Genomic DNA, 22,283 nt, shown 5'->3' on the forward strand with positions numbered 1-22,283 from the left:
TCTTCCGAGAGATCCCGGGTGGCAATCTCGTCCTTGATGCGCCCTGACAACCCTTCCAAGAAGATGGCTTTAAGGCTATCGTCCTGCCAACCTACTTCCTGAGTGAGAGTTCCAAAGTCCATTGCATAGTCCGCCAGGGAACGGGATCCTTGGCGAAGCTGTAGCAAATCTGACGTGGCTGAGGCCTGGCGGGCTGGTTCATCAAAGGCTTGGCGAAAGTTGGTGACAAACTGCTGCAAGTCATCCAAGGAGGAGTCGTTATGCTCCCAAAGGGGGGAGGCCCACACCAGGGCCTTTCTATCGAGCAAGGAGAGAATGTACGCTACTTTGACAGAATCCATGGGAAACTGCCGGGGCAATAGAGAGAAGCAGATGAAACACTGGTTCAAAAACCCACGGCAGATCCTAGCATCTCCAGCGTAGCGAGCAGGCGGCGGCAGCAGCTGAGTCATGGGTGAGGCTGCATCCTCGGGTCTTGAACCCACAGCAGGCAAAGAAGGAGTATCGTGGGCATCCATTCGGGCAGCCAGTTGCCCAACGGATCCGGCCAGGACATCCAGGTATTGTTGTTGCTGTTGTAGCTGCAGAACTAACCCAGGAAGATCCTGGGGTCCTGGTACCTCGGCCGAGTCCATGGCCTTGCAATCTGTTGTGAGTGAGCTGTTTAGTGGACCCTTGGGCCGACCTGTGAGAGACTGGGGTGAGGTGTACTATAGTCTCTAGTGAGTGACAGGTCGGGAGGCGGATACCAGGCAGGAGCTGGATGTGAGCTTCACCCTGGAAGCTGGTACTCCCCCGGGAGGAGCCCGTAGGAGCCCAGTCACTGGGACTTAGGTGATTCACCCTGGAAGCCGGTACTCCCCTGGGAGGAGCCCATAAGAGGCCAGCCGCTGGGACTTAGGAGATCACGGAAGCTGGAGCTGGAGTGGGCAGGCAGGGATCAGGAGTCAGGCAGGAACTGAAGCAGGCTGGGACAGAAGCAGGACTGGCTACTGGAACCAGACAGGAGCTGAAGCAGGACTGACTACTGGAACCAGACAGGAGCTGAAGCAGAACAGGTTACTGCAAGCAAGTCAGACAGAAGCAAGACCTGGGCACGGAGTGAAACAAGTCTCAGGCAGGAACGGAGTTGCTAACGCAATAGCACACTCCGGGGCACGACGCAACAGAGAACCGCAAGGAACCCCGTTGCAAGGCAAAGTCCTGGGCTCCGCGGCGGCCTTACATAGGCCGCGGCATCTGATGTCACGGATAGGGCAGAGCCTTCAGTGGCGGGAAACGGCCTTCATAAGTGCGGCTTGCGCGCGCGCCTAGGAAGAAGGCGTCCAGGCAGGGCTTCTCGGCGGTGTGTGTGTCCCCCCCCCCCCGCGGGGATGCCGCGAAACAAGCCGCAGACCCTCAGAGACGGGCTGGGACCAAGGAGGTAAGGGCCTAGTCGCGGCTGCCGCGACTGGGACCGCAACACATAGTGGGTCAATACAATAGTAAAAAAAAAAAAAAGACCCATTAGAGGAAATTTTAGGCCTGTTTGTCTCAGACAATATTCTATTTTCATAGATGAAACAAAGAGAGGCAAAATGAAATGGAATGAGAATAGAAACATAGAAATGATGGCAGAAGACAAAATGGCCTATCCAGTCTGCCCAGCAGCTTTCATTCTTATTTTCTCATACTTATCTGTTATTCTTGGCTCTTATTGTAACTTTTTGGTTCTAATTTTCTTCTCCCCTGCCATTGATGCAGAGAGCAGTGCTGGAGCTGCATCAAAGTAAAGTATCCAGCTTAATTGGTTCGGGGTCGTAACTGCCACAATAAGCAAGCTACTCCCACTCTTATTTGTTTACCCAGCCTGTGCAATTCAGTCCTTGTTGGTTGTTGTCTGAATATAAATCCTCTTTTCTTCATTTCCCCTGCCGTTGAAGCAGTGAGCTGCGCTGGATATGTATTCCAAGTGAAGTATCAGGCTTAATTGATTCAGGGTAGTAACTGCCGCAACAAGCAAGCTACTCCCACTCCTATTTGTTTACCCAGACTATGCAATTCAGTCCTTGTTGGTTGTTGTCAATGTAAATCCTCTTATCTTCATCCCCCCCTACCATTGAAGTAGAAAGCTGCGCTGGATATGTATTCCAAGAGAAGTATCAAGTTTATTTGGTTTGGGATAGTAACCGCTGCAACAAGCAAGCTACTCCCCTGCTTATTTGTGAATGCAAATCCTTTTCCCATATTTCCTGTTCCTCTAACACCACCCCCTTTACCTATCCACTCTTCTCTATCCTTTTCTCTTCTCTTAGTCTCTTTTATTTAATCAGTTATTTGTTATAATGTAATTTTTTTTCTTCCGATTTCTCTTCCTCTTCTTCCCTTTCGTTTTATGTAAACCGATGTGATGTCCATACGAACTTCGGTATATAAAAGTGTTTAAATAAATAAAAATAAATTTCCTCTTGCTGTTGAAGCATAGAGCAATGTTGGCATCGCATTAACCGTGTGTATGTTTATTGAATAAGGGTATGAATCACCAAGTTGTAGCCTTCATTCCTGAAAGCCACCCCCATGCCTCTTCTCATTCACATCCTCTAGATTTTATGGATCCACAATGTTTATCCCATGCCCCTTTGAAATCCTTCACAGTTTTGGTGTTCACCACTTCCTCCATGTTGCATCCGTCGGTGCTAGATGGCTTTGCCCCGTTTGCCTCACCTTATTCGCGGCTCCTCCTACCTACCTAGGAAAGATGGCTACCGCCGCGTCTACAAGCCGACCTCTCCGGCGTCCCTGGAACGGCTATGGTGCTGCTTCCCGCCATGCTCCTCCCAGGTACCTACTAGGGTGCGCGCACGCACATCACCCACATCTTTATGCAACTCTTGGCGCGAACCTCGGGGACGTTCCCCCTTACTGACATCATGCCATCCGGGTATATAGCATCTACTATTTTGCTAGCTCATTGAGTTAGCAAGGACTTGTATGGACTTGATTCCGGTTATGTTCCGTTCCTGTCTATGCTACTCTGCTGCTTCCGTGCTGCCATTGAAGCTCTCTCTCTGCCCTTTGGGGTAACTGCTAACCTGGGTACCCGCTCCTTGGGGGCACTCTGCTTTATTTCAGGTGCCTTACAGGGAACAGGTACTTGCTCCTTAAGGGCCTGCTCTCCCTGCCTCAGTGCCTGCACTTACTTCTACAACCTGGTGGAATCACCTATCAACAGCAAACACCTAGTGAGCACACTAACTCTCAGTCTATCTCATCCACAGTACTTCCTTGCTGGGAAACCTGCTTCGGAACCTCCCATTACCAACGGGGTGAGAAGGGCTCCCTCTGCCGAGGTCCCTGAGACTACAACTTCCTCACTACTGCCTCCTCTGCTCTTCAAAGCTGTTTAATAAAGAACTAACTGTGTTTGTACGGCTGAGTCTAGCCTAGTACTGTGGCTCCTCATGGGGTTCCTCCCCGTGAGGAGCCCTGTGGTCATCTGCCACAATACCCAAGGATTCACCCAAACACCGCTCATTCCTAACACTCTGGAAGGGCATTCCAGGCGTCCAGCACCCTCTCTGTGAAGAAATACTTCCTGACATTGGTTCTGAGTCTTCCCCCCTGGAGTTTTAAATCATGACCCCTGGTTCTGCTGATTTTTTTCCAACAGAAAAGGATTGTCGTTGACTTTGGATCATTAAAACCTTTCAAGTATCTGAAAGTCTATATCATATCACCCCTGCTCCTCCTTTCCTCCAGGGTATACATATTTAGGTTCTTCAATCTCTCCTCATAAGTCATTCGATGAAGACCATCCACCTTTTTGGTCGCCTTTCTCTGGACCGCCTCCATCCTGTCTATGTCCCTTTGGAGATACGGTCTTCAGAACTGAGCACAGTACTCCAGGTGAGGCCTCACCAAGGACCTGTACAAGGGGATAATCACTTCCCTTTTCTTACTCGATATTCCTCTCTCTATGCAGCCCAGCATTCTTCTGGCTTTAGCTATCACTTGTCACATTGTTTTGCCGACTTCAGATCGCTAGACACTATCATCCCAAGGTCTCTCTCCTGCTCCGTGCACATCAGCCCTTCACCCCCCATCGAATACATTTCTTTCGGATTTCCACACCCCATAGGCATAACTCTGCACTTCCTGGCATTAAATCTCAACTGCTATATCTTTGTCCAGTCTTCCAGCTTCCTTAAATCCCATCTCATTCTCTCCACTCCTTCTGGCGTGTCCACTCTGTTGCAGATCTTAGTATCATCCGCAAACAGACAAACCTTACCTTCTATCCCGTCCGTGATGTTGCTCACAAAAATATTGAACAGGACAGGTCCCAACACCGAGCCTTGCGGCACTTTGCTCATCACCACTCTCTCTTCCGAGTAAGTTCCATTTACCATCACACATTGTCGTCTGTCCTTCAGCCAGTTTGCTATCCAAGCCCAAGCTTCTCAGTTTATTCACAAGCCTCCTGTGCGGGACCGTAACAAAAGCTTTGCTAAAATCCAAGTAGATGACATCGAGTGTTCTTCTTTGATCCAATTCCTTAGTCACCCAATCAAAAAAGTTGATCATATTTCTCTGACAGGACCTTCCCTTGATGAAACCATGCTGCCTCTGGTCCAGCAATTCTGCTGCTTGTAGATAGTTAACTATTCTTTCTTTCACCAGCAATTCCAATACTTTTCCCACCACAGAGGTGAGGCTAACCGACCACCGCCGCTCTGCTCCAGTCACTCGGCACCACTCCCATTTCCAGGGATCTATTGAACAGGTCATGAAGTGGAGCCGCCAGCACATCTTTGATCTCCCTCAGTATCCTGGGATGAACCTCGTCAGGCCCCATGGCTTTGTCCACTTTCAGTTTTCCTAGCTCTTCCCATATATTCTCTTCCATGAACAGAGTTTCATCCTTTCCATTGCACTCCCCTCCAGTTTCTTGTTTTCTAGTGACGGTTCTTCTTTGGGGTCTTCTTGAGTGAACACTGAACTGAAGTATTCATTTAATATTTCTGCCATTTCTTCATCTGTTTCCACCCATTGATCCTTTTCACCTTTCAATTTCACTATACCACTTTGGACTTTTCTCCTTTTACTGATGATTCTAAAAAATGTTTTGTCACCTCACTTTACCTCTTTGGCAATCCTTTCTTCCGCTTGACTTTTCGCTTTCTTTCCTCATCTCTCTCAGTTTTACCAGATATTCTACCTTGTGATCCTCCCTTTGGGATCCTTTATATTTCTTAAACGCTGTTCTTTTATCTTTTATTTTGTCAGCTACCTCCTTTGTGAACCAGGTTTCATTCTTTTCTTGCTTTTCTTTACTTTTCTAACATATATATTAGTTGCATCAGTAATTGCTCCTTTTAGTTTGGCCCACTGTTGTTCCACATCTCTTGTTTGCTCCCAGCCTTCTATTCTTCCTCCAGGTACTTCCCCATTTCAACAAAGTCAGTGTTTTTGAAACTCAAAACCCGGGTCTTTGTGCGACTTCTCCATATCGTATTAGTGATATCAAACCACACTGTTTGATGATCACTGGTGCTGAGGTGGGCACCCACCTGGACATTAGAGACATTATCTCCATTAGTGAGCACTAAATCGAGTATAGCTCCCGCCCTCATAGGCTCCATTACCATTTGTTTGAACAGAGCCCCTTGCAGGGAATCCACTATCTCTCTACTACTGTTAGATTCCGCAGAAGGGATTCTCTAGTCTACATCTAGCAGATTAAAATCTGCAGCAATAGGGATGTGAATCATTTTTTGACGATTTAAAATATCGTCCGATATTTTTTAAATCGTCATTAATCGTTAGAGTGCGATACAATAGAAACTCCACCGATTTATTGTGAAAAAATCGTTAATCGGGTTAGTGCTCACTAACGGGAGTTAGGACACAACCTAAAAACCACCCCGACCCTTTAAAACCACTCCCTTAGCCTCCACCACCCTCCCGACCCCCCCAAAAATGTTTTAAAATTACCTGGTGGTCCAGTGGGCCCCGGGAGCGATCTCCCGCTCTCAGGCCGTCGGCTGCCACTAATAAAAATGGCGCCGATGGCCCTTTGCCCTTACCATGTGACAGGGTAACCGTGCCATTGGCCGGCCCCTGTCACATGGTAGGAGCACTGGACGGCCGGCGCCATCTTTAAAAATGGCGCCGGCCTTCCAGTGCTCCTACCATGTGACAGGGGCCGGCCAATGGCACGGTTACCCTGTCACATGGTAAGGGCAAAGGGCCATCGGCGCCATTTTTATTAGTGGCAGCTGATGGCCCGAGAGCGGGAGATCGCTCCTGAGGCCCACTGGACCACTGGTAATTTTAAAACGTTTTTGGGTGGGGGGGGGGGGGGGTAGGGAGGGTGGTGGAGGCTAAGGGAGCGGTTTTAAAGGGTCAAGGTGGGTTTTTTGTTTATTGGATTGGGCGCAGCTGATAAAAAAAAAATTGATTGGGCCAGACGAAAAAAAATGCACGATTTGAATCGGAACCAGAACCGAACCGATTCCGGTTCCGATTCACATCTTTATGCAGCAATCACCACTTCTCCCTTCTTACCCATCTTCTGGATGTCTTCAACCAGATCTCTGTCTAGTACTTCCATTTGATTTGGAGGTCTATAAACCATGTCTATAAAAAGGGATGCCATCCTGACAATACCAAGGAGTGGAAGCAGCTTGATGAAACAATATTGAAAGAATACATTGGTCTCTTAATTTTAAGTGGCCTGTACCACAGAAATAATGCTCTGGAGGAGATGCGGGATCCTTGCTTCCATGCAGTCATGAGTGGAGAGATTTCATCAAATTATCACACATATGAGATTAGATGGCAAAGTCACCTGTGGACAAACTTGCGGTCTTTCATAATATTTGCATGTTATTAGAGGAATAGCTGCAGAAATGGTATATTCATGGAATACACTGTAGATGAGTATAAGTATTATTATTTTATTATGTATAACTGTTATTTTGTATTTTTGTATGTTGTACAAACTGTGAATGTTTTTATTTTTGTAAACCGCCCTGTTCTAAAAATATAGGAAAGACAGTATGTAAATATCTCTAAATAAACAAATAAATGAGTAGCTTGTTGCTTTAGGGGGGATGCTGTGCCTTCAGACATTATGGGGTAACTTTTCAAACAGATGCTGAGCAATCAAGATAACCTGTTAATTTTAACTGATTATCTTTATGCCAATTTTCAAATTAATTTAACGGGTTAGGTTTATAGCTGAAAATCTGGCTATATCTAGCCAGTCAAATTTTGACTGGCTAGATTTATCACAGCTCTGTACAACTGGGTTCCCCAGCACCAAGGATGAGATGCTCTCAGGAGCATGGAGATAGCTAGAGGAGAGGAAAAAACTTTGAAATTCAAGAGCAGTGCAGATAATAGAATAGCAGGTGAGAAAGAATGTAGAGAACACGAAGGCAGACTTGGTATTAATAGTGATTTGGAGCAGGGAATAAGATTGGGAAGAATTAGCATCAGGAAGAGAAAAATTAGTGGAGCCATAGGAAATAACAGGTCCTACAACTTCCCCAATACCTGGCTGGTTGCTCAAGAACTGTGGGATGTGGGATTGGAGCAGCTCAGGTCCAAAGCAGGTTGAGGTGACTTCCAGAGGCAGCAGGGAGAAGAGTACAGATGGGCTGCAAGTTACCTCCCCAGTACCTGACCAGCTGCTCAGGGAGCATGAGGGGGGAGCAGCTCCAGCTGAGATGGGTTTTGGTGACTTCTGAAGTCAACCACAGAGACAGATGGAAGAAGTATGCAGATGAGCTGCAACCTCTCCAGTACACTATGAATTATTGGGATTACTTGTGAAGCACAATGAGAGCTGCAGAGTTTTCTGCATGCTATAATACCTTTATACTGTAGAGGATGCTGATGTGCAGGGCAGTGGAAAATCATTAACGTATATAACTTACAGCCTTGTATTTTGTAGATTTTTTAGTTTTTCTGCTTATTTTTCTAGACTTTCATGGTCTTGATCTTTAATGTTTGAATTCCGTGTTGTCTTAAAATGTATTGAGCCAAACATATATCATTTGCCAATATACAGCATTCGATATGTCTAGTTCACCCCGGTCACAAATGGAATGCTTTTTACTCTGTAGCAAACCCTTGAGCAGAAAAAAGGAAAAGATAAAAAGAAATTTCAAAGGGTATACCTGATTGAAAGGAGGTAGAGGTTGCAGATTTGATGCACAAGATTTGTGGTCGGAGCACTGATGATATCGGCCAGTAGGTGGCCAGCAGCATCCGCCAGCAGTGAGCTGCAGCAGCCCTGCCCGGCTCCAGAGACATTTCCCATTATCTTGAGCTGCAGGGTGACGCTGGCTCGGAGGAGGCTGCCTGCGGGAATCACGGCAGTTTTAAAAGAGCAGCAAGCAAGCTCCCTTTCCTCCTTTTAAACCAAGCCAGGAAGTGCAGGTGCGGAGGATTAAAAGAGACTGAGGGAGGAGGGACGAATGCACCACCTTCGGCTTGCACCACCGAACCCAGCGCGCCAGTTCCAGCTCCTTAACCTTGATCTGCAAACTTCAGCCAGGCGCGTGCACATGCTTTGCTCATTAAAGCGCTTCTATTCCCCTTAAGCTTTACAAATGATCTTTTTTTCCTAGGTGAAGGCTTTGTTAACGAATGAGAAGGAGGGGAAATTTAGGAAGTCAAATTGCTCAAACCTTTGAAAATGTGAAGCCGATGAGTAACTTTGTACTCATAAGGAAGGAAATATATGCAGCCACAGGACTTTCTAACTGTGATGGTTTCCAGTTAAACAAACAAAGCAGCCGAGAGAGGAGGAAGGGGAAGTGTCTTTTGGGAAAGGAGGCATTCGTTTGGATTGCGTGAGGCCAGGAAGACCCGAGACAATGACACCAGAGGAATGCTTTCTGCTGGACCTAGAAATGGACAGCCTTGTACTATCCAACATCTCCATCAATCAGACCTCGAATCATTCCATGCTGCGGGAAGATTGGTTTTACCCAGGGTACCTGTACGCTATCCCAACGATTTATGGCATCATCATTTTTATAGGACTCATTGGGAACGTTACCCTGATTAAGATCTTTTGCACGGTGAAGTCCATGCGCAATATCCCGAATCTGTTCATTTCCAGCCTGGCACTGGGGGATTTGCTCCTGCTCGTGACCTGCGCCCCTGTGGATGCCAGCAGGTACCTGGCAGACGAATGGCTCTTTGGCAGGGTGGGGTGCAAGCTGATCCCCTTCATACAGCTCACTTCTGTTGGGGTCTCCGTCTTTACACTCACGGCTCTTTCTGCAGACAGGTAAGTGCCTTCTGATTGCAGTGACGGTGGCTCTTAGGAACTTTAAACTAAGTTGCAAAGCCTGCACTGTGTTTCCAACTAAAGAGAGTAAGAGACGGTAACATGAAAAGGTCTGAGACTAGCGTGGATCTGTGGACCCGACACGCACGCAATGTCTGTCTAGTGCTGTAAAATCGGACTGCTCTTTTTGCAGTTGATTTGAATTTGCGCTTGCATATTTCTATGAATAAAGTAACTGAATAGTTCGCAGACATAATGGGAAAGAAATGACATTCAGAACTCGGAAAGTGGACTTTTGCAGCAAAATGTCTTAGTTGCTGCTTTAAAATAGGGCACAACTCTGTTATAATGGGAGAGAGGTTTTAAGGGATTTAAATCTAACAATAAAATTCTATAGTAATCCCCCTGCGTCATGTAAATTAGTTGATGTTCTTTAAAACTAATTGCTTGAAAATTACAGTATTTCATCTTTCTGTTTATACGGCAACAATTAGTCTATTTTCTGCCTTCATGCAGGACCCACTGTACCTAAAATATCTGCTTTTATAAACTTCCAATGATGGAGATTCCCCCACTTTCCTCAGTAACTTGATCCAGTGCCTAGTAACTTACAGTTAGAAAGTCCTTCCTAATGAGTGATTAACATAAATATTGCCTTCCCTTTGATATGTACACACTTTTGGCACGAAACCTGTGCCTGATTTCCATGTGACCACCAACTTTATGCTTCTCATACTGCATTGTATATAACATATGCTTGCCAACATTTTATTTTGAGAGTTCGGGCAGTAAATAGTTACATTTCCCAAAACGCCACTCATTAACACAATACATGCAACGGGATACAATTTAATTTCTACCAATCACAGGTCTGAAAACCTCTCACACGTTCATTCATTGAGAGAAGTGACCTTCTGCTATATCCATTGCCAGGCTTGGTTATGAAGCGTATGGACGTGAATGAACAAACATTTAAGTGGCCCTTGCAGCCTTGCAGAGGTAGAAAAACAAGAATTCCGTGCATCGTACCGTTTGATTGCCATTTGCATCAGCACCGGGTTTCGCTTTCATGCAAACACCCTACTGGCTATTTCTGAAAACAGTCACACTGAGGCAGGAGACTGACTCGGAGAGGGGGAGGGAGATGAAAGAAGAATACAAGCAGAACATGCTGCTTTCTTGAACAAACTAAAAAATGTTCCTATAGCAAAGCACCGTAAAAGTGCTGCGGTGCCTGCAAGATGAGCAAACCCTGAGGACGTGCAGTAGCAAGAGACAGTCATTGCAGTGCTGTTGTAGTATTTCATTTTCTGGCACAGTTACCATTCAGCATAATTGTATCTGTGAGCACAGTAACTTCCATGTAACTTCAGTTTAACGTGATTATATAGCACAAAATACCACCTAAGGTATCACAGTCGATATTTGGTTAAAACCTGTGGCTATGTACACTTTAAGAAATATTTTATAACTTAACATCCAGCCAGAGCAGCCTTTATTCAGCTTTAAACACCCTTAACCAAAAGAGTAGATGCATTTTCCACTAGTCTGCAGCAGAGTTATGTGATGCCCATGTTCTGTCTTAACCCATCATTGTACATACCTCGATTCTTTAATCTCTAGAAGCCATAATTTAGGAATGTATTTGTATGAAGCAAATATCATCATAGCCAGAAAAATTAATCTCACTTTTCATATAAAAGGATGAAATTTGAAAATTAATTAATGCTACTCTTAATGTAGAAAAGGGAGAACAGATACATTGAAGATTCAGTGCTGTGAACATATACCATAAATGTCTGTCTGGTTTAGTTGCATATGCTTTCAGTGGACTTTTAATACACTAAGGGCTTGATGCATCACAGTCATAGAAAGAGAATGGGAAAAAAAAATGCCTTAGTGAATCAAATCCTAAATGCCAACATAAGACCAGAGACAGTAGAATCGCTTTTTGGTGGGTGTGTATGTGTGTGGGAGGGCAAACCAAGCTCCACCCACACTCCTACTGCTAGTTTTTCACATTACATTTACAGTTAATGTCACTCTTACATATATTTTTCACCTAAATCATAGAGTATAATTAATTTCCAAACCAATGAAATGCTTGATGCTAGAAAATCAGGCAGAGTGGTAAAAGAAAACAACAAAACAGAACAAGCCAACCTGCTATAGATTCCTACATAGAAACTACACACTAGTAGAATACCTCACATCGGTCCACATGCAGAACACACAGTCTGTCACCAAATTCAGAATAAAGACACCATAAATCGAAAGATTCAGACAAAAACTGAACTGGAAACTGCAGTAAGCTAGACTCTGTATGTAGTGCAACAATGAAAAAACAGATACATCACCATGCCTCATAAAACATCAAAGCACAAAATTAAGAAATATAAAACATCAATCACAATAGGAAAAATATACTAAGAAAAAGAATATTGCAATACAGCTAACAAATTAAATATTCAACAATTTAACTCATATAAAGATATTGAAAAGGTTCCCAAAAATCAATGAAATAGTTCAAAAGAGCAGACACATCAACCAACAGCCAATAACTAAAACTAATACATATACAAGAAATTCACCACTCTCCATACCTCGGAACTTTTAATTTCCATGGATTAGTTGGGGGAGGAGAGGGAGCATAAACTTTGCCTTCTCTCATTCTCTCTCTCATATACACACACTAATGCACTCATGTTCATTCTCTTGTACATACATGCTCACACACACACACACACACACACACACATTCTTCCCCTCTAGAACACAGAAGTTGTGACAGCTCCCACCTTTAGCCCATGCAGCCAATGGAACAATTCCTCTGTCCTCTCCATGCATGGGCTGATGCTGCTCCTGATCCTTTCTGCTGGCTATGTAGGCCAGTGCTGCTCCTGATCCTTCCTGTTGCATCGGAGGTGGACCCTTGGACCAAGGTGGGGTTGACGCAACCCGTAGGTGAGAACCTATGGGTCTCCACCGTTGGCAGGTGGAGCGAGCTGAAAGTCGAGGCCTCTGGAGCTTCACCTATACCAGCCCTCGTTCTCCGTGGGTTGAGCTTTGGGTGCCGGGGCCAGCAGGATGTAGGTGGGCCTCGGGGTTGGTTTGCGAGAGTAGTTGGTTCAGCCCAGAGACAGCAGTCGATAGGTGGCGTAGACCTACCCTGGACTGGGTGCGGTACAGGAATTCGGGAGCCAATGGAACGAAGAGTAACTGGGGGCGCTCAAGCAAAGATAGGCTGGAGCCTGGTAAGTCCACGTCCAGGGAATAGGTTAGGAGAGGCATCAAGGACAGGCTTGGATCTGGACTAGCGGCAAACGGAGGTCATGGCAAGCAACGTAGAATTCTGAACATGGAGAAGTCTATAGCGTAGTCAATCAAGGCAATGGTCTGATCACGGAGAAGTCTAGCATAGTCAGGCATAGCAGAGGTCTGGGTCTGGAGATAGGCAGTGGAGTAGTCGGGTGTAGCAGAGGTCTGGGTCTGGAGATAGGCAGTGGAGTAGTCGGGTGTAGCAGAGGTCTGGGTCTGGAGATAGACAATAGAGTAGTCAGGCATAGCAGAGGTCTGGGTCTGGAGATAGGCAATAGAGTAGTCAGGCGTAGCAGAGTTCCAGGTCTGGAGATAGGCAATAGAGTGGTTAGGCATAGCGGAGGTCCGGGTGTGGAGATAGGTATTAGCGTATTCCAACAAAGCAAAGTCGATATCCATAGAGTCAGTCCAAAACATAGACAGGGCAAGAACGATGAAGACAGAAACCGGGAACAATGAAGGTCAGGAACAAGGAATAGAGGGGATTCTCTATCAGCAACGAGTACCTGGAGTAGGAGGAGACCTGTTGCAAAGACAACGCTATGGAGCGAGGCCTGAGCTTATATACACTGAAGAGTCTGATGTCAACATCTGGGCCCGCGGCCAGGTTCTGGCCGCGGGCCCTTTAAAAGAATTAGCGATGCATGAGCATGCCTAGGGAGGGGCACGGCACGGGTGGTGGCGTCACTCTGCAGACCACATGGAGAAGCCCAACGAGCAATGGCATCTTGACTGGCAACACTGGGGACATCTGCAGAGCCGGAGGCACTGGGGGCGGCCCGAGGATGGAGCCAGCGGCCCACTGCCACCAGCGAGGAGGAACCAGGAGCTGGAGTCCATGTAAGAAGGTGAGGGGGCCGTGCTGCGTGTCTGCCGCGGACGGCATGCGTAACACTTCCCTCTCGCTCATCACCCCCATCCTTTCTCCACTTCTCTCTCACTCACTCCTTTTCCTTCCCTCCCTTCTCACCCTTTCCTTCCAACTGCTTCCCCTCCCATTCCTTCTCTCCCTTCTTATTCTCGTCACCTACTCCTCCTCCCCTTCCTTCTTTCCCTCTTACCTCTTACTCACTCTTCCTTCCTTTCCTCCGCTCAACCCTTCTCTCTCGCTCACTCACCCACCCCTTCTTTTCCTTCCTTATCACTCATCCTCCTTCCCTTCACTCACACCTCCCTTCCCTCCCTTCCCTCCCCCCAGACACCCCCTTCTCCACATTCACAATCACCTCCCTTCCCCTCCTTTTCACTTACTAGGCTTAGCTCCCCTTTCCTCCCCTCTTTTCTCAGTAAGAAGAAAAAAGGAGGGAAGGGGAGCTGAGTGAGTGAAGAAGATGGCAAGTGGAGAGGAGGCAAGAGAGTGAGAACTTCACTCTCCCTTCCTTCTCTTCCCTTTCACTGCCTCAGTCCTTCGGACCTGCTGGCACATCTTTGATGTTGCTGTGATTCTCTTCAAGTTGTGGGGAGGGGATCCAGCGAGCACTTTATCACTGCGCCGCCAAAGTTTTCTTTAGGTCTAGCCACATATGTTCTTCAGGTCTGTCGTGAGCGTCGGAGGATCGTGGCCTTGGCAGTATCTTGGCCGTTTTTTTTCTCTTCGGCTGTCTGTGCCTGATGATGTCATTCAGGCACCAGCAACTAAGGAGGAGGAATCGACCAGACACTGCAAGGCCACGACCCTTCTACTCTTTCAGCATGGAGGGTGAGTGAGGGGATCGGGGTAGGGCAGCGGTAGTAGTGGTGCAAAAATATTTTTGGGGAGGGGCCATGGCCCCCCCCCCTATTCCAACCCCTATAAAGAAGACACATATAACAGCAAAATGAGAACAAAGGGGAAATGAAATGCTTTGATATTATATTGCAGAAGAGAGAGAGAAAGTGATTTTTTAAATAAGAGAACTAAACAGACTTTATGATTTATGCACAGTTTAATGGAAGGTGAAATCTAACAAAATGTTTTGTTACCCAAATGCACTATAAAAATAATTATATATCACCTGCTTATCTACATACGAGGATGACGGGTTTGATACCTTGCACTTAATTTCTTGAATGGTTCTAAATACTGTATGTTAACATTGCCAAGTGGTCTTAGCACCCAGATATTAAATGCAAAAGAACAGCGAGCAAGAGAGAGAGGGAGTCTTGTTTAAAGAAGGATGAAGGAACTTTTAGCAGAGAACAATGAAGTTAACTGAAAACTATAGTGACGCAAGATCGTAATAATCTGTTGAATAAAATAAATATGAATATAATGTTATCAGGGCTAAGTGTGTGCAGTACTAGTTGAAGCATATTGCCTTTGTTAGAGGGAGCTTTTGGTCACCTGGGACAGAAGGTGAATGCAAGCTAGAAATCTCCTTGAAGTGTATGTGGCCATTTTCCTATGGCATAGTGGAGTGCGTCCTCAGGAGGGTAATTGTCGAACATCCTGCTCAACTTCTGCTGCAAATACGCACATGCAGTACTTTGCACCCATTTCCAAACTGGACTTAGCATGAGTTAAGTCTTCTTTAAAAATGATCCCACCAAATCTACCTTGTGCAAGTTATACCCTGCTGTTTGGTACGCACCATATTTTCTTGAACATTTTCGCACATATGGTTGAATTTTACAAAGTATGTTGCGTAAATCCAAACTCTTCCCCCCACCCCAGCCCCCTGACTCAACCACCAGGAATGCCTTCACTCAAGCTGTGTAAACTTATGTGTGAACAGCACTTATGTGTGGAGGAGTAGCCCTAGTGGTTAGAGCAGTGGGCCATGCACCAGGGAAACCTGTGTGTCAAATCCTGCTGACACTCCTTGTGATCTTGGGCAAACTGCATCATCCCCCATTGCCTCAGGTGCAAACATAGGGACCCATTTGCTAAGCATTTTTCCTATAAACACACAATAGAGGAAAACCTTTACATTGTAAGCCCTCTGGGGACAGGAAAATACTTACACTACCTGTATGTAATCTGCTTCGAAGTGGCTGAGCAGTCACAAAAGCTGGAATATACATATGTTTTTCGTATTGGGCGAACAAGGTTGCAAAAGGTCACGTCTGCATATAAAACTGTTTTAAAATGAACCTGGCATTAATTAATTTTAAGTCACTTACCTGATGTGCCACACGGATTTTGCCATTTTGGTTCTATGGGAAAAAAATACTCAGTTTATCTAGCAAAGAGTGGGGAACATAGGGTCCTAGCATAATGTCTCTGTTTTAAAAATAACTCCTACACAAAATACCATAGTTGCTGTTCAACACACGTTCAGACTGAGTAAGTTGTTGTTAAATACCCGACAACAACTTTTTTATCTGAACATGTTTCAAATAAAGTCAAAGTGTGCATTCGTCTTAACTTGACTGACCGCACATAGAAACAAAATATGAGGATGGACAAGGAGCACTGTCTGCCCACAAAAAAATTGACAATCATTTCAGGAAAACATGCCATCAAAATTCTTGCTTCCAGGCTCTTTCTGTAATTTTACAATGTCATAAGATCAGTTTTTTTTATTTCCTGTCCTTCTTTCTAGTGGTTTTACTCTTAGGTGGACTCTTTTTTTGTTTTTCTCATTCACTTTTTTTTTAAAAGATAAATATCAACCATATTCTTTATTTCTTTTGATTAGTGCAGATTCAGGCAGCCCTGGATTTGTCAATAGGCACCCATTAAGTCTGTGCCTAGGGCAGCAAACATTTAGGGGCAGCAGGCTGGCTAAGATTTGCCACCTTCCAGCTCTGCTGGATGTCATGCAACAGACAGGAGCCCCCTGCTTCCCTGAAACAGCATCTTAGAGGGGGTGGTAGTGGGGAAAGCACCAAAAGTGCCCAGGGGCAGCAGAGTTCTAAATGCGTCCCTGAATTCAGGATCTGCTAAGAGCAGCAGAATGAATGCCAGCAGAAACTTCAGCACTGCAGATGCTTTCCATCTAATAATGTTTGAAAGACCACCATCCTTTCCCGAGTGTTGTAAGGACATGTAAAATCGCAGGCTTTTGATGTTCTGCTAAAACTTCCTGTTCCAAGTACCTGTGTCGTTTTCTTCAGAATTTATGCTGATGACAGACTAGTATCAGGTCACCATGCAAACCTAAAGTTCAGAACTACTTTATATCCACAGCAAAATTACACCAAACCAGGTGCGCACGTTATTCAGGAACTTCAGGCATGCAATTTTTTCTGATTACAGATCTGATTTCCTACTGAAAGTAGGTACAGCTGATAGTGATATGAAAAGGATGAGGCATATTTCACAGACAATAAAGGAAAAAAGCAGCACCCAAGGTCTACACATCCACCCTTGCTAGTAATCTCAGAACATTCTCTGGTCACAAAACCTATTAATTGTATCATTTAGAAAGAAAAGAGTCCTTATATAGTTACATGATGACAGAAAAAGACCAATTAGCCCATCCAATCTGCCCAGTTGCTCCTGTTCACATCACAAGAATATATTCCAGCTTGGCCACTTAATGAACATCACGCCTTATGCATTATTATTATTATTTTTCATCATTGGTTCTTTACCATCTTATGTAGATGATTCAAGATCCCACACTTAATCTAAATCCCAGTATACACACCCCTACTACCAGTTTTGTAATAATCTAAACAGCTACCAAAACTAATGAGGCCTTTGCCAGAACATTCAGCTGCCTAGGTCCCCATGATCTTGCTGGAGAGTACCTGGCCACTACCAACCTGCCAGCACTAACAGAGTTGGGTTCTGGAGAGTTGAGCTTGCTGGTACCAACCCTGGTTACTCTATGACCTGCAGTGTCATTAGGTCATGCTTCCGTTCTCTGCCCTTTCCTTTTGTCTTTATCACCCATTCCATGCATCCATCAACCTTTTGGTGAATAAATATTTTCTGATGTTGCTCCTGAATCCACCCCCTTGGAGCCTCATACTGTGATTTCTTGTTCTAGAGAATTGTTTTCTTTGAAAAAGATTGTCTTTTGCCTGATTAATACCTTTGAGGTATCTGAATGTATCTTATGATATCTTCCCCATTCTCTACCCTCCTAAAGGGTATATAAGGTACTTAAGTCTATTTCATATGGCTTTTGGTACATCATGAGAGGACTAGAACGGGTAAAAGTGAATCGGTTATTTACTCTTTCGGATAATAGAAGGACTAGGGGGGTACTCCATGAAGTTAGCATGTAGCACATTTAAAACTAATTGGAGAAAATTCTTTTTCACTCAATGCACAATTAAACTCTGGAATTTGTTGTCAGAGGATGTGGTTAGTGCAGTTAATGTAGCTGGGTTTAAAAAAGGATTGGATAAGTTCTTGGAGAAGTCCATTACCTGCTATTAATTAAGTTGACTTAGGGAATAGCCACTGCTATTATAGCATCAGTAGCATGGGATATACCGTACTTAGTTTTTGGGTACTTGCCAGGTACTTGTAGCCTGGATGGCCACTGTTGGAAACAGGATGCTGGACTTGATGGACCCTTGGTCTGACCCATATGACATGTTCTTACACATCCTGCACCATCATCATCATCATCATCATATTTTATTTCTTTCTCGCTTTCCCATACAAAACACTCCATGTAAGTTACAGCAATACAATAAAATATAATCATCAACATAAAATACAACAAATAGTACATAACCTTCACCAATAAAGTATAACATTCAAATAAAAACATTTCCAACTGTTATAGGAATATCAGCTATCATAAAATATCTTCCTCGAAACCTCCTCCAAATATCGCTCTTCAATTTCCAGCTTCTTCCCCACAGCACATCGGCCTGCACCCTTTTGGTAGCCTTTCTCTGGACTGCCTCCAGCCTGACTGTGTACTTTAGTAGGTAGGTACAGACTCCAGCATTGAACACAATATTTTAGGTGAAGTGTCATTAATGACCTATACAGAGACATTATCAGTTCCTCTTTTTGCTGGTTCTGCCTCTCCCTATACACCTCCACATCCCTCTGGCTCTGGCCCCTGTCTTTTCATTTGGTTTTACTATCTTGAGATCAGACATGATCACCCACGGTCTCTCTTCAGGCTGGTGCCCATCAGTTTCTTACTCACCCCCCTCCCAATTGTATACCTCTCCCTTGGATTTCTGCACCTCAAACGTAACTGCGCTTCTTTGCTTTGAATCTTAAGTGCCAAGCACTAGACCGTTCCTCGGGCTCTCTTAGATCATTTCTCATTCTGTTCATTCCCTCAGGGGTACCCACTCTCTTGCAGATTGCAATTATAATTGTAATTTATTACTTGCTGTGTCGCAACTTATTACATCAGTAAATCAGAGTGATGTACAATAAACAAAACTTTCTAAAATAATCTCTCTCATGCACATTCATTGCGGAGATCCTGAAGAACCGCGGCCTGTCTGTGGCTCTGGAGGACCGGAGTTGGCCGCCCCTGCTCTGTGCAGTCCCTTTTCTCTCCTCTGCATGCCCTTCCTTTCCCCCGGCATTCCTGCAGAAAGTCTCCTCACCTCACTTTACCACCTTAGCTCCTTTTCTTCCACATGCGCCTTTGCCACCCTGACTACCTTTTCTGCTTCTTTTCTAAGATCTTCTTCCTGCCCTTCCTTTTTCAGGCACCTCTTTGATCTCTTTTTCCTCTTGCTTTTATTTGCTTTCCTAACAAGAAGATTTGTTGCCTTTACCGTAGCTCCTTTTTAACTCAGCCCACTCTTATGCCACCTCACAAAGAACTTCCCAGCCTAGTGCTGGCACCTCCTTGAGGTGCTCCCCCATTCTCCCGAACTATAGGACTTGACTCTTGCATGACCCCCCCCCCCCCCCTCCCTTTGCTTGGGATCTTATGTTAAACTGTACCATTTGATGATCCTTCAAGTTCAGGTTTCTTTTCAAAATGGATGGGTGTGCTGAATTCAACATGAATTATCCCCCTCCCCAGCCAAAAAGAAAAATCAAAGCACAGCAAGTCATGGGCATGATCAGCCTGTATTTAAATGTCCAGAGCACAGCATGTAGTATGGACATAGGGAGGACTCATGGGGCCAAAAGGAGCTAGGAAGTACTGAAAGTCGCATCAGCCTCTCCTCCCCCTCCAGCCTCAGCTCATCCCACCTCCACTTCTGTAACCCATCCACGCCACGCTCTGTTTCCCACTTCCAGCCTGGTCTATCCACATCACACCATACGCTCTACTACAATTCGGTCGCCACCCATCTCTGTTCCCTCCCCAGCCTGTCCACACCACATCCTCTCCTTTCCACACACTACTCCACACTCTTCCCTTTCCGCACATCTCTCCATACTCTCCCCTTTCCGCACACTACACTACACTACATGATCCCCTTTCTGCACACCACTCCATGCTCATCTTTCAGCACATCACTCCACATTCTCCTCTTTCTCTCACATTTTCATAATCTTTTTTTCCCTCTTCTCCTGTTCCATTCCCCTTCTTATCCTATTTTCCAGCTTCCCTCTTTACACCTTCTACTCTTTTTAAATTCCCCCTCTCTCACATAGATATGATTTGACTTTTGTATTTGTTTTATAGCTCACAGCCTTCTCCACTGCCACCTCCTAGTCTGCTCTGCTCTACACTTTCCATTGACCCAGCAGGCAGTGCTCTCCTCTCTGTTGCTCCCCCTATCCCTCCACTCCCCAGCAGCGTCCCCTCCTTAGCTCCTCCTCCCTGCAAGTTTGGCTTATCCTTTCTCATTGGCAGACTCGGCTCACCCCCCTCAATTTGTTATTCCTCCTTTCTCACAGGGTTAGAACACCTACCTACCCTGCCCTCCCAGAACCCAGTTACATTTGTATTTTCTGGGACTGCTGCCGCCTTCCCATCTCATCCCCTGAAGAATTTCTCCTGGCGCTCACAGATTCCAGGCCGATGCAGTCCTGTACCCACCCGGTTCATGTGATCCCCTCCACTGCAAGCAATCGCCAAGGCTCAGCAGCTTAGCAATTAGTATCCTCCAGCCCTGGGGGTCGCAGCTACACATGATGATTCCCAGTGTCAGCCCTGAACCTCAGAGATCACATGCTGAGTAAGAAAGCCAGACCTACACCAGCAGCCCCAGACAAGGGAATACGCACTTGTACCACCCTACTGTGTGCCAGTCAGTCAGTCTGGCTAATACAGCTCCAATAGCCAGCCTAAGGAGATGAACTGGGAGTCAGTGTTATGACCGCCGGCCGCGGCAGACCGTGACTGGGGGCCGGTTGCTCACCTTCGCAGCAGGTCCAAGCACGGACGCCGAGGCCGGCGTCGGCAGGCCGCCTCCGCGGCAGTGCTGCCATTCTCCAAGATGGCCGCGGCGTCCTCCCGGCGCGGCTAAGCCCCGCCCCCTGAACCTTACTAGGGCCGTGCGGGCGGCTAGAACCTGGCCTTAAAGGAACCCCTACAGGAAGTTAGGGGGGTTCCTTCCTGCAGACTCCATCTTCTGCAAACTATTTAATGCAAGGTCTGAGCCTTCAGACCGTGCCTTGGCTTCGTGGCTCTGGTGGTGTTTCCTGTTCGTTGTTCCTGATTTGTTCCTCCGTGTGGTGATTCCTGGATTGGCTGACGTCCCTGCTTGGCTCTCGACCCCCGGACTGGTTACGGAATATTCTGGCTCTCGATTCCTGGACTGGCTGTGGTACTTTCTGGCTCTCGACCCCTGGACTGGCTGCGGAGTGTTCTGGCTCTTGACTCCTGGACTGGTATCGTTTGCTCTCACGACCTGCTGGAGGTGCCAGCTATCTGGATTAAACGACCCGCAGGAGGCGCCTGCATCCAGATCATCATCGAGTCTCTCCAGCGACTCTTGTGATTGGCCTCGCCTTCCAACGAACGAACTACCTTCATCGCCGGACAAGGGTCCACCTTCCAAGTCAGAACAGTCAGGAGTGAGGAGTGGAACTGCAGAAAGGGCTCAGGAGTGAGAGGAGGAAAGCCAGGATATGGTTAGCTAAGCCAGGAGGGAAACAGACGAGTCAAACCCTTTGCACCCCCCCCCCCCCCCCCCCCCCCCCCCCCATCAAAATCCACCCATGCTCTGTCACCTCTTTCTGCTGCTGCCCCGCTACTTCTTTGGGCTCACACAACCTGATGCTCCTGCACGATATAACAGGGGAAAATGTTTTGCTTTTTTCTCATTTTTGTCGCCCTTCGGTTTGAGCCCTGCTGCAGCCTCTCCTCATATTAGGGAAGTTTAGCCCACAGCGTTGCATGCCACCACTATTTCTTCTCCCTTTCCACATTTTCCAGTGACCACAGGGCTGGAGAAGGGCAGATCCTATAATATTAATATTTTTTTTATTTCTTTCACTAGGGAGGGACACAAGACCCCTGGGACTTTTTGGTGTTTGGAGGGTGCAGGTGGGGGAGCATTAAGAACATAAGAGCATAAGAAATTGCCATGCTGGGTCAGACCAAGGGTCCATCAAGCCCAGCATCCTGTTTCCAACAGAGGCCAAACCAGGCCACAAGAACCTGGCAATTACCCAAACACTAAGAAGATCCCATGCTACTGATGCAATTAATAGCAGTGGCTATTCCCTAAGTAAACTTGATTAATAGCAGTTGGAAACAGGATGCTGGGCTTGATGGTCCCTTGGTCTGACCCAGCATGGCAATTTATTATGTTCTCCTCCAAGAACTTATCCAAACCTTTTTTGAACCCAGCTACACTAACTGCACTAACCACATCCTCTGGCAACAAATTCCAGAGCTTAATTCTGCGTTGAGTG

General features: G+C 46.0%; 1 protein-coding gene across 1 annotated transcript in view; it reads left to right on the top strand.

Annotated features, from left to right (window-relative positions):
* Positions 1–8,494: 8,494 nt before the first annotated feature.
* GRPR (gastrin releasing peptide receptor) overlaps positions 8,495–22,283 on the top strand; it is a 99,535-nt gene continuing 85,746 nt past the window's right edge. Inside the window, exon 1 of the mRNA XM_029601738.1 lies at positions 8,495–9,286. Coding sequence (XP_029457598.1) covers positions 8,868–9,286 — 419 coding nt within the window. The 5' untranslated portion in view covers positions 8,495–8,867. The remainder of the gene's footprint in view (positions 9,287–22,283) is intronic.

This window comes from Rhinatrema bivittatum, chromosome 5 (genome assembly GCF_901001135.1).
Source record: "Rhinatrema bivittatum chromosome 5, aRhiBiv1.1, whole genome shotgun sequence".
Taxonomy (NCBI): Eukaryota; Metazoa; Chordata; class Amphibia; order Gymnophiona; family Rhinatrematidae; genus Rhinatrema; species Rhinatrema bivittatum.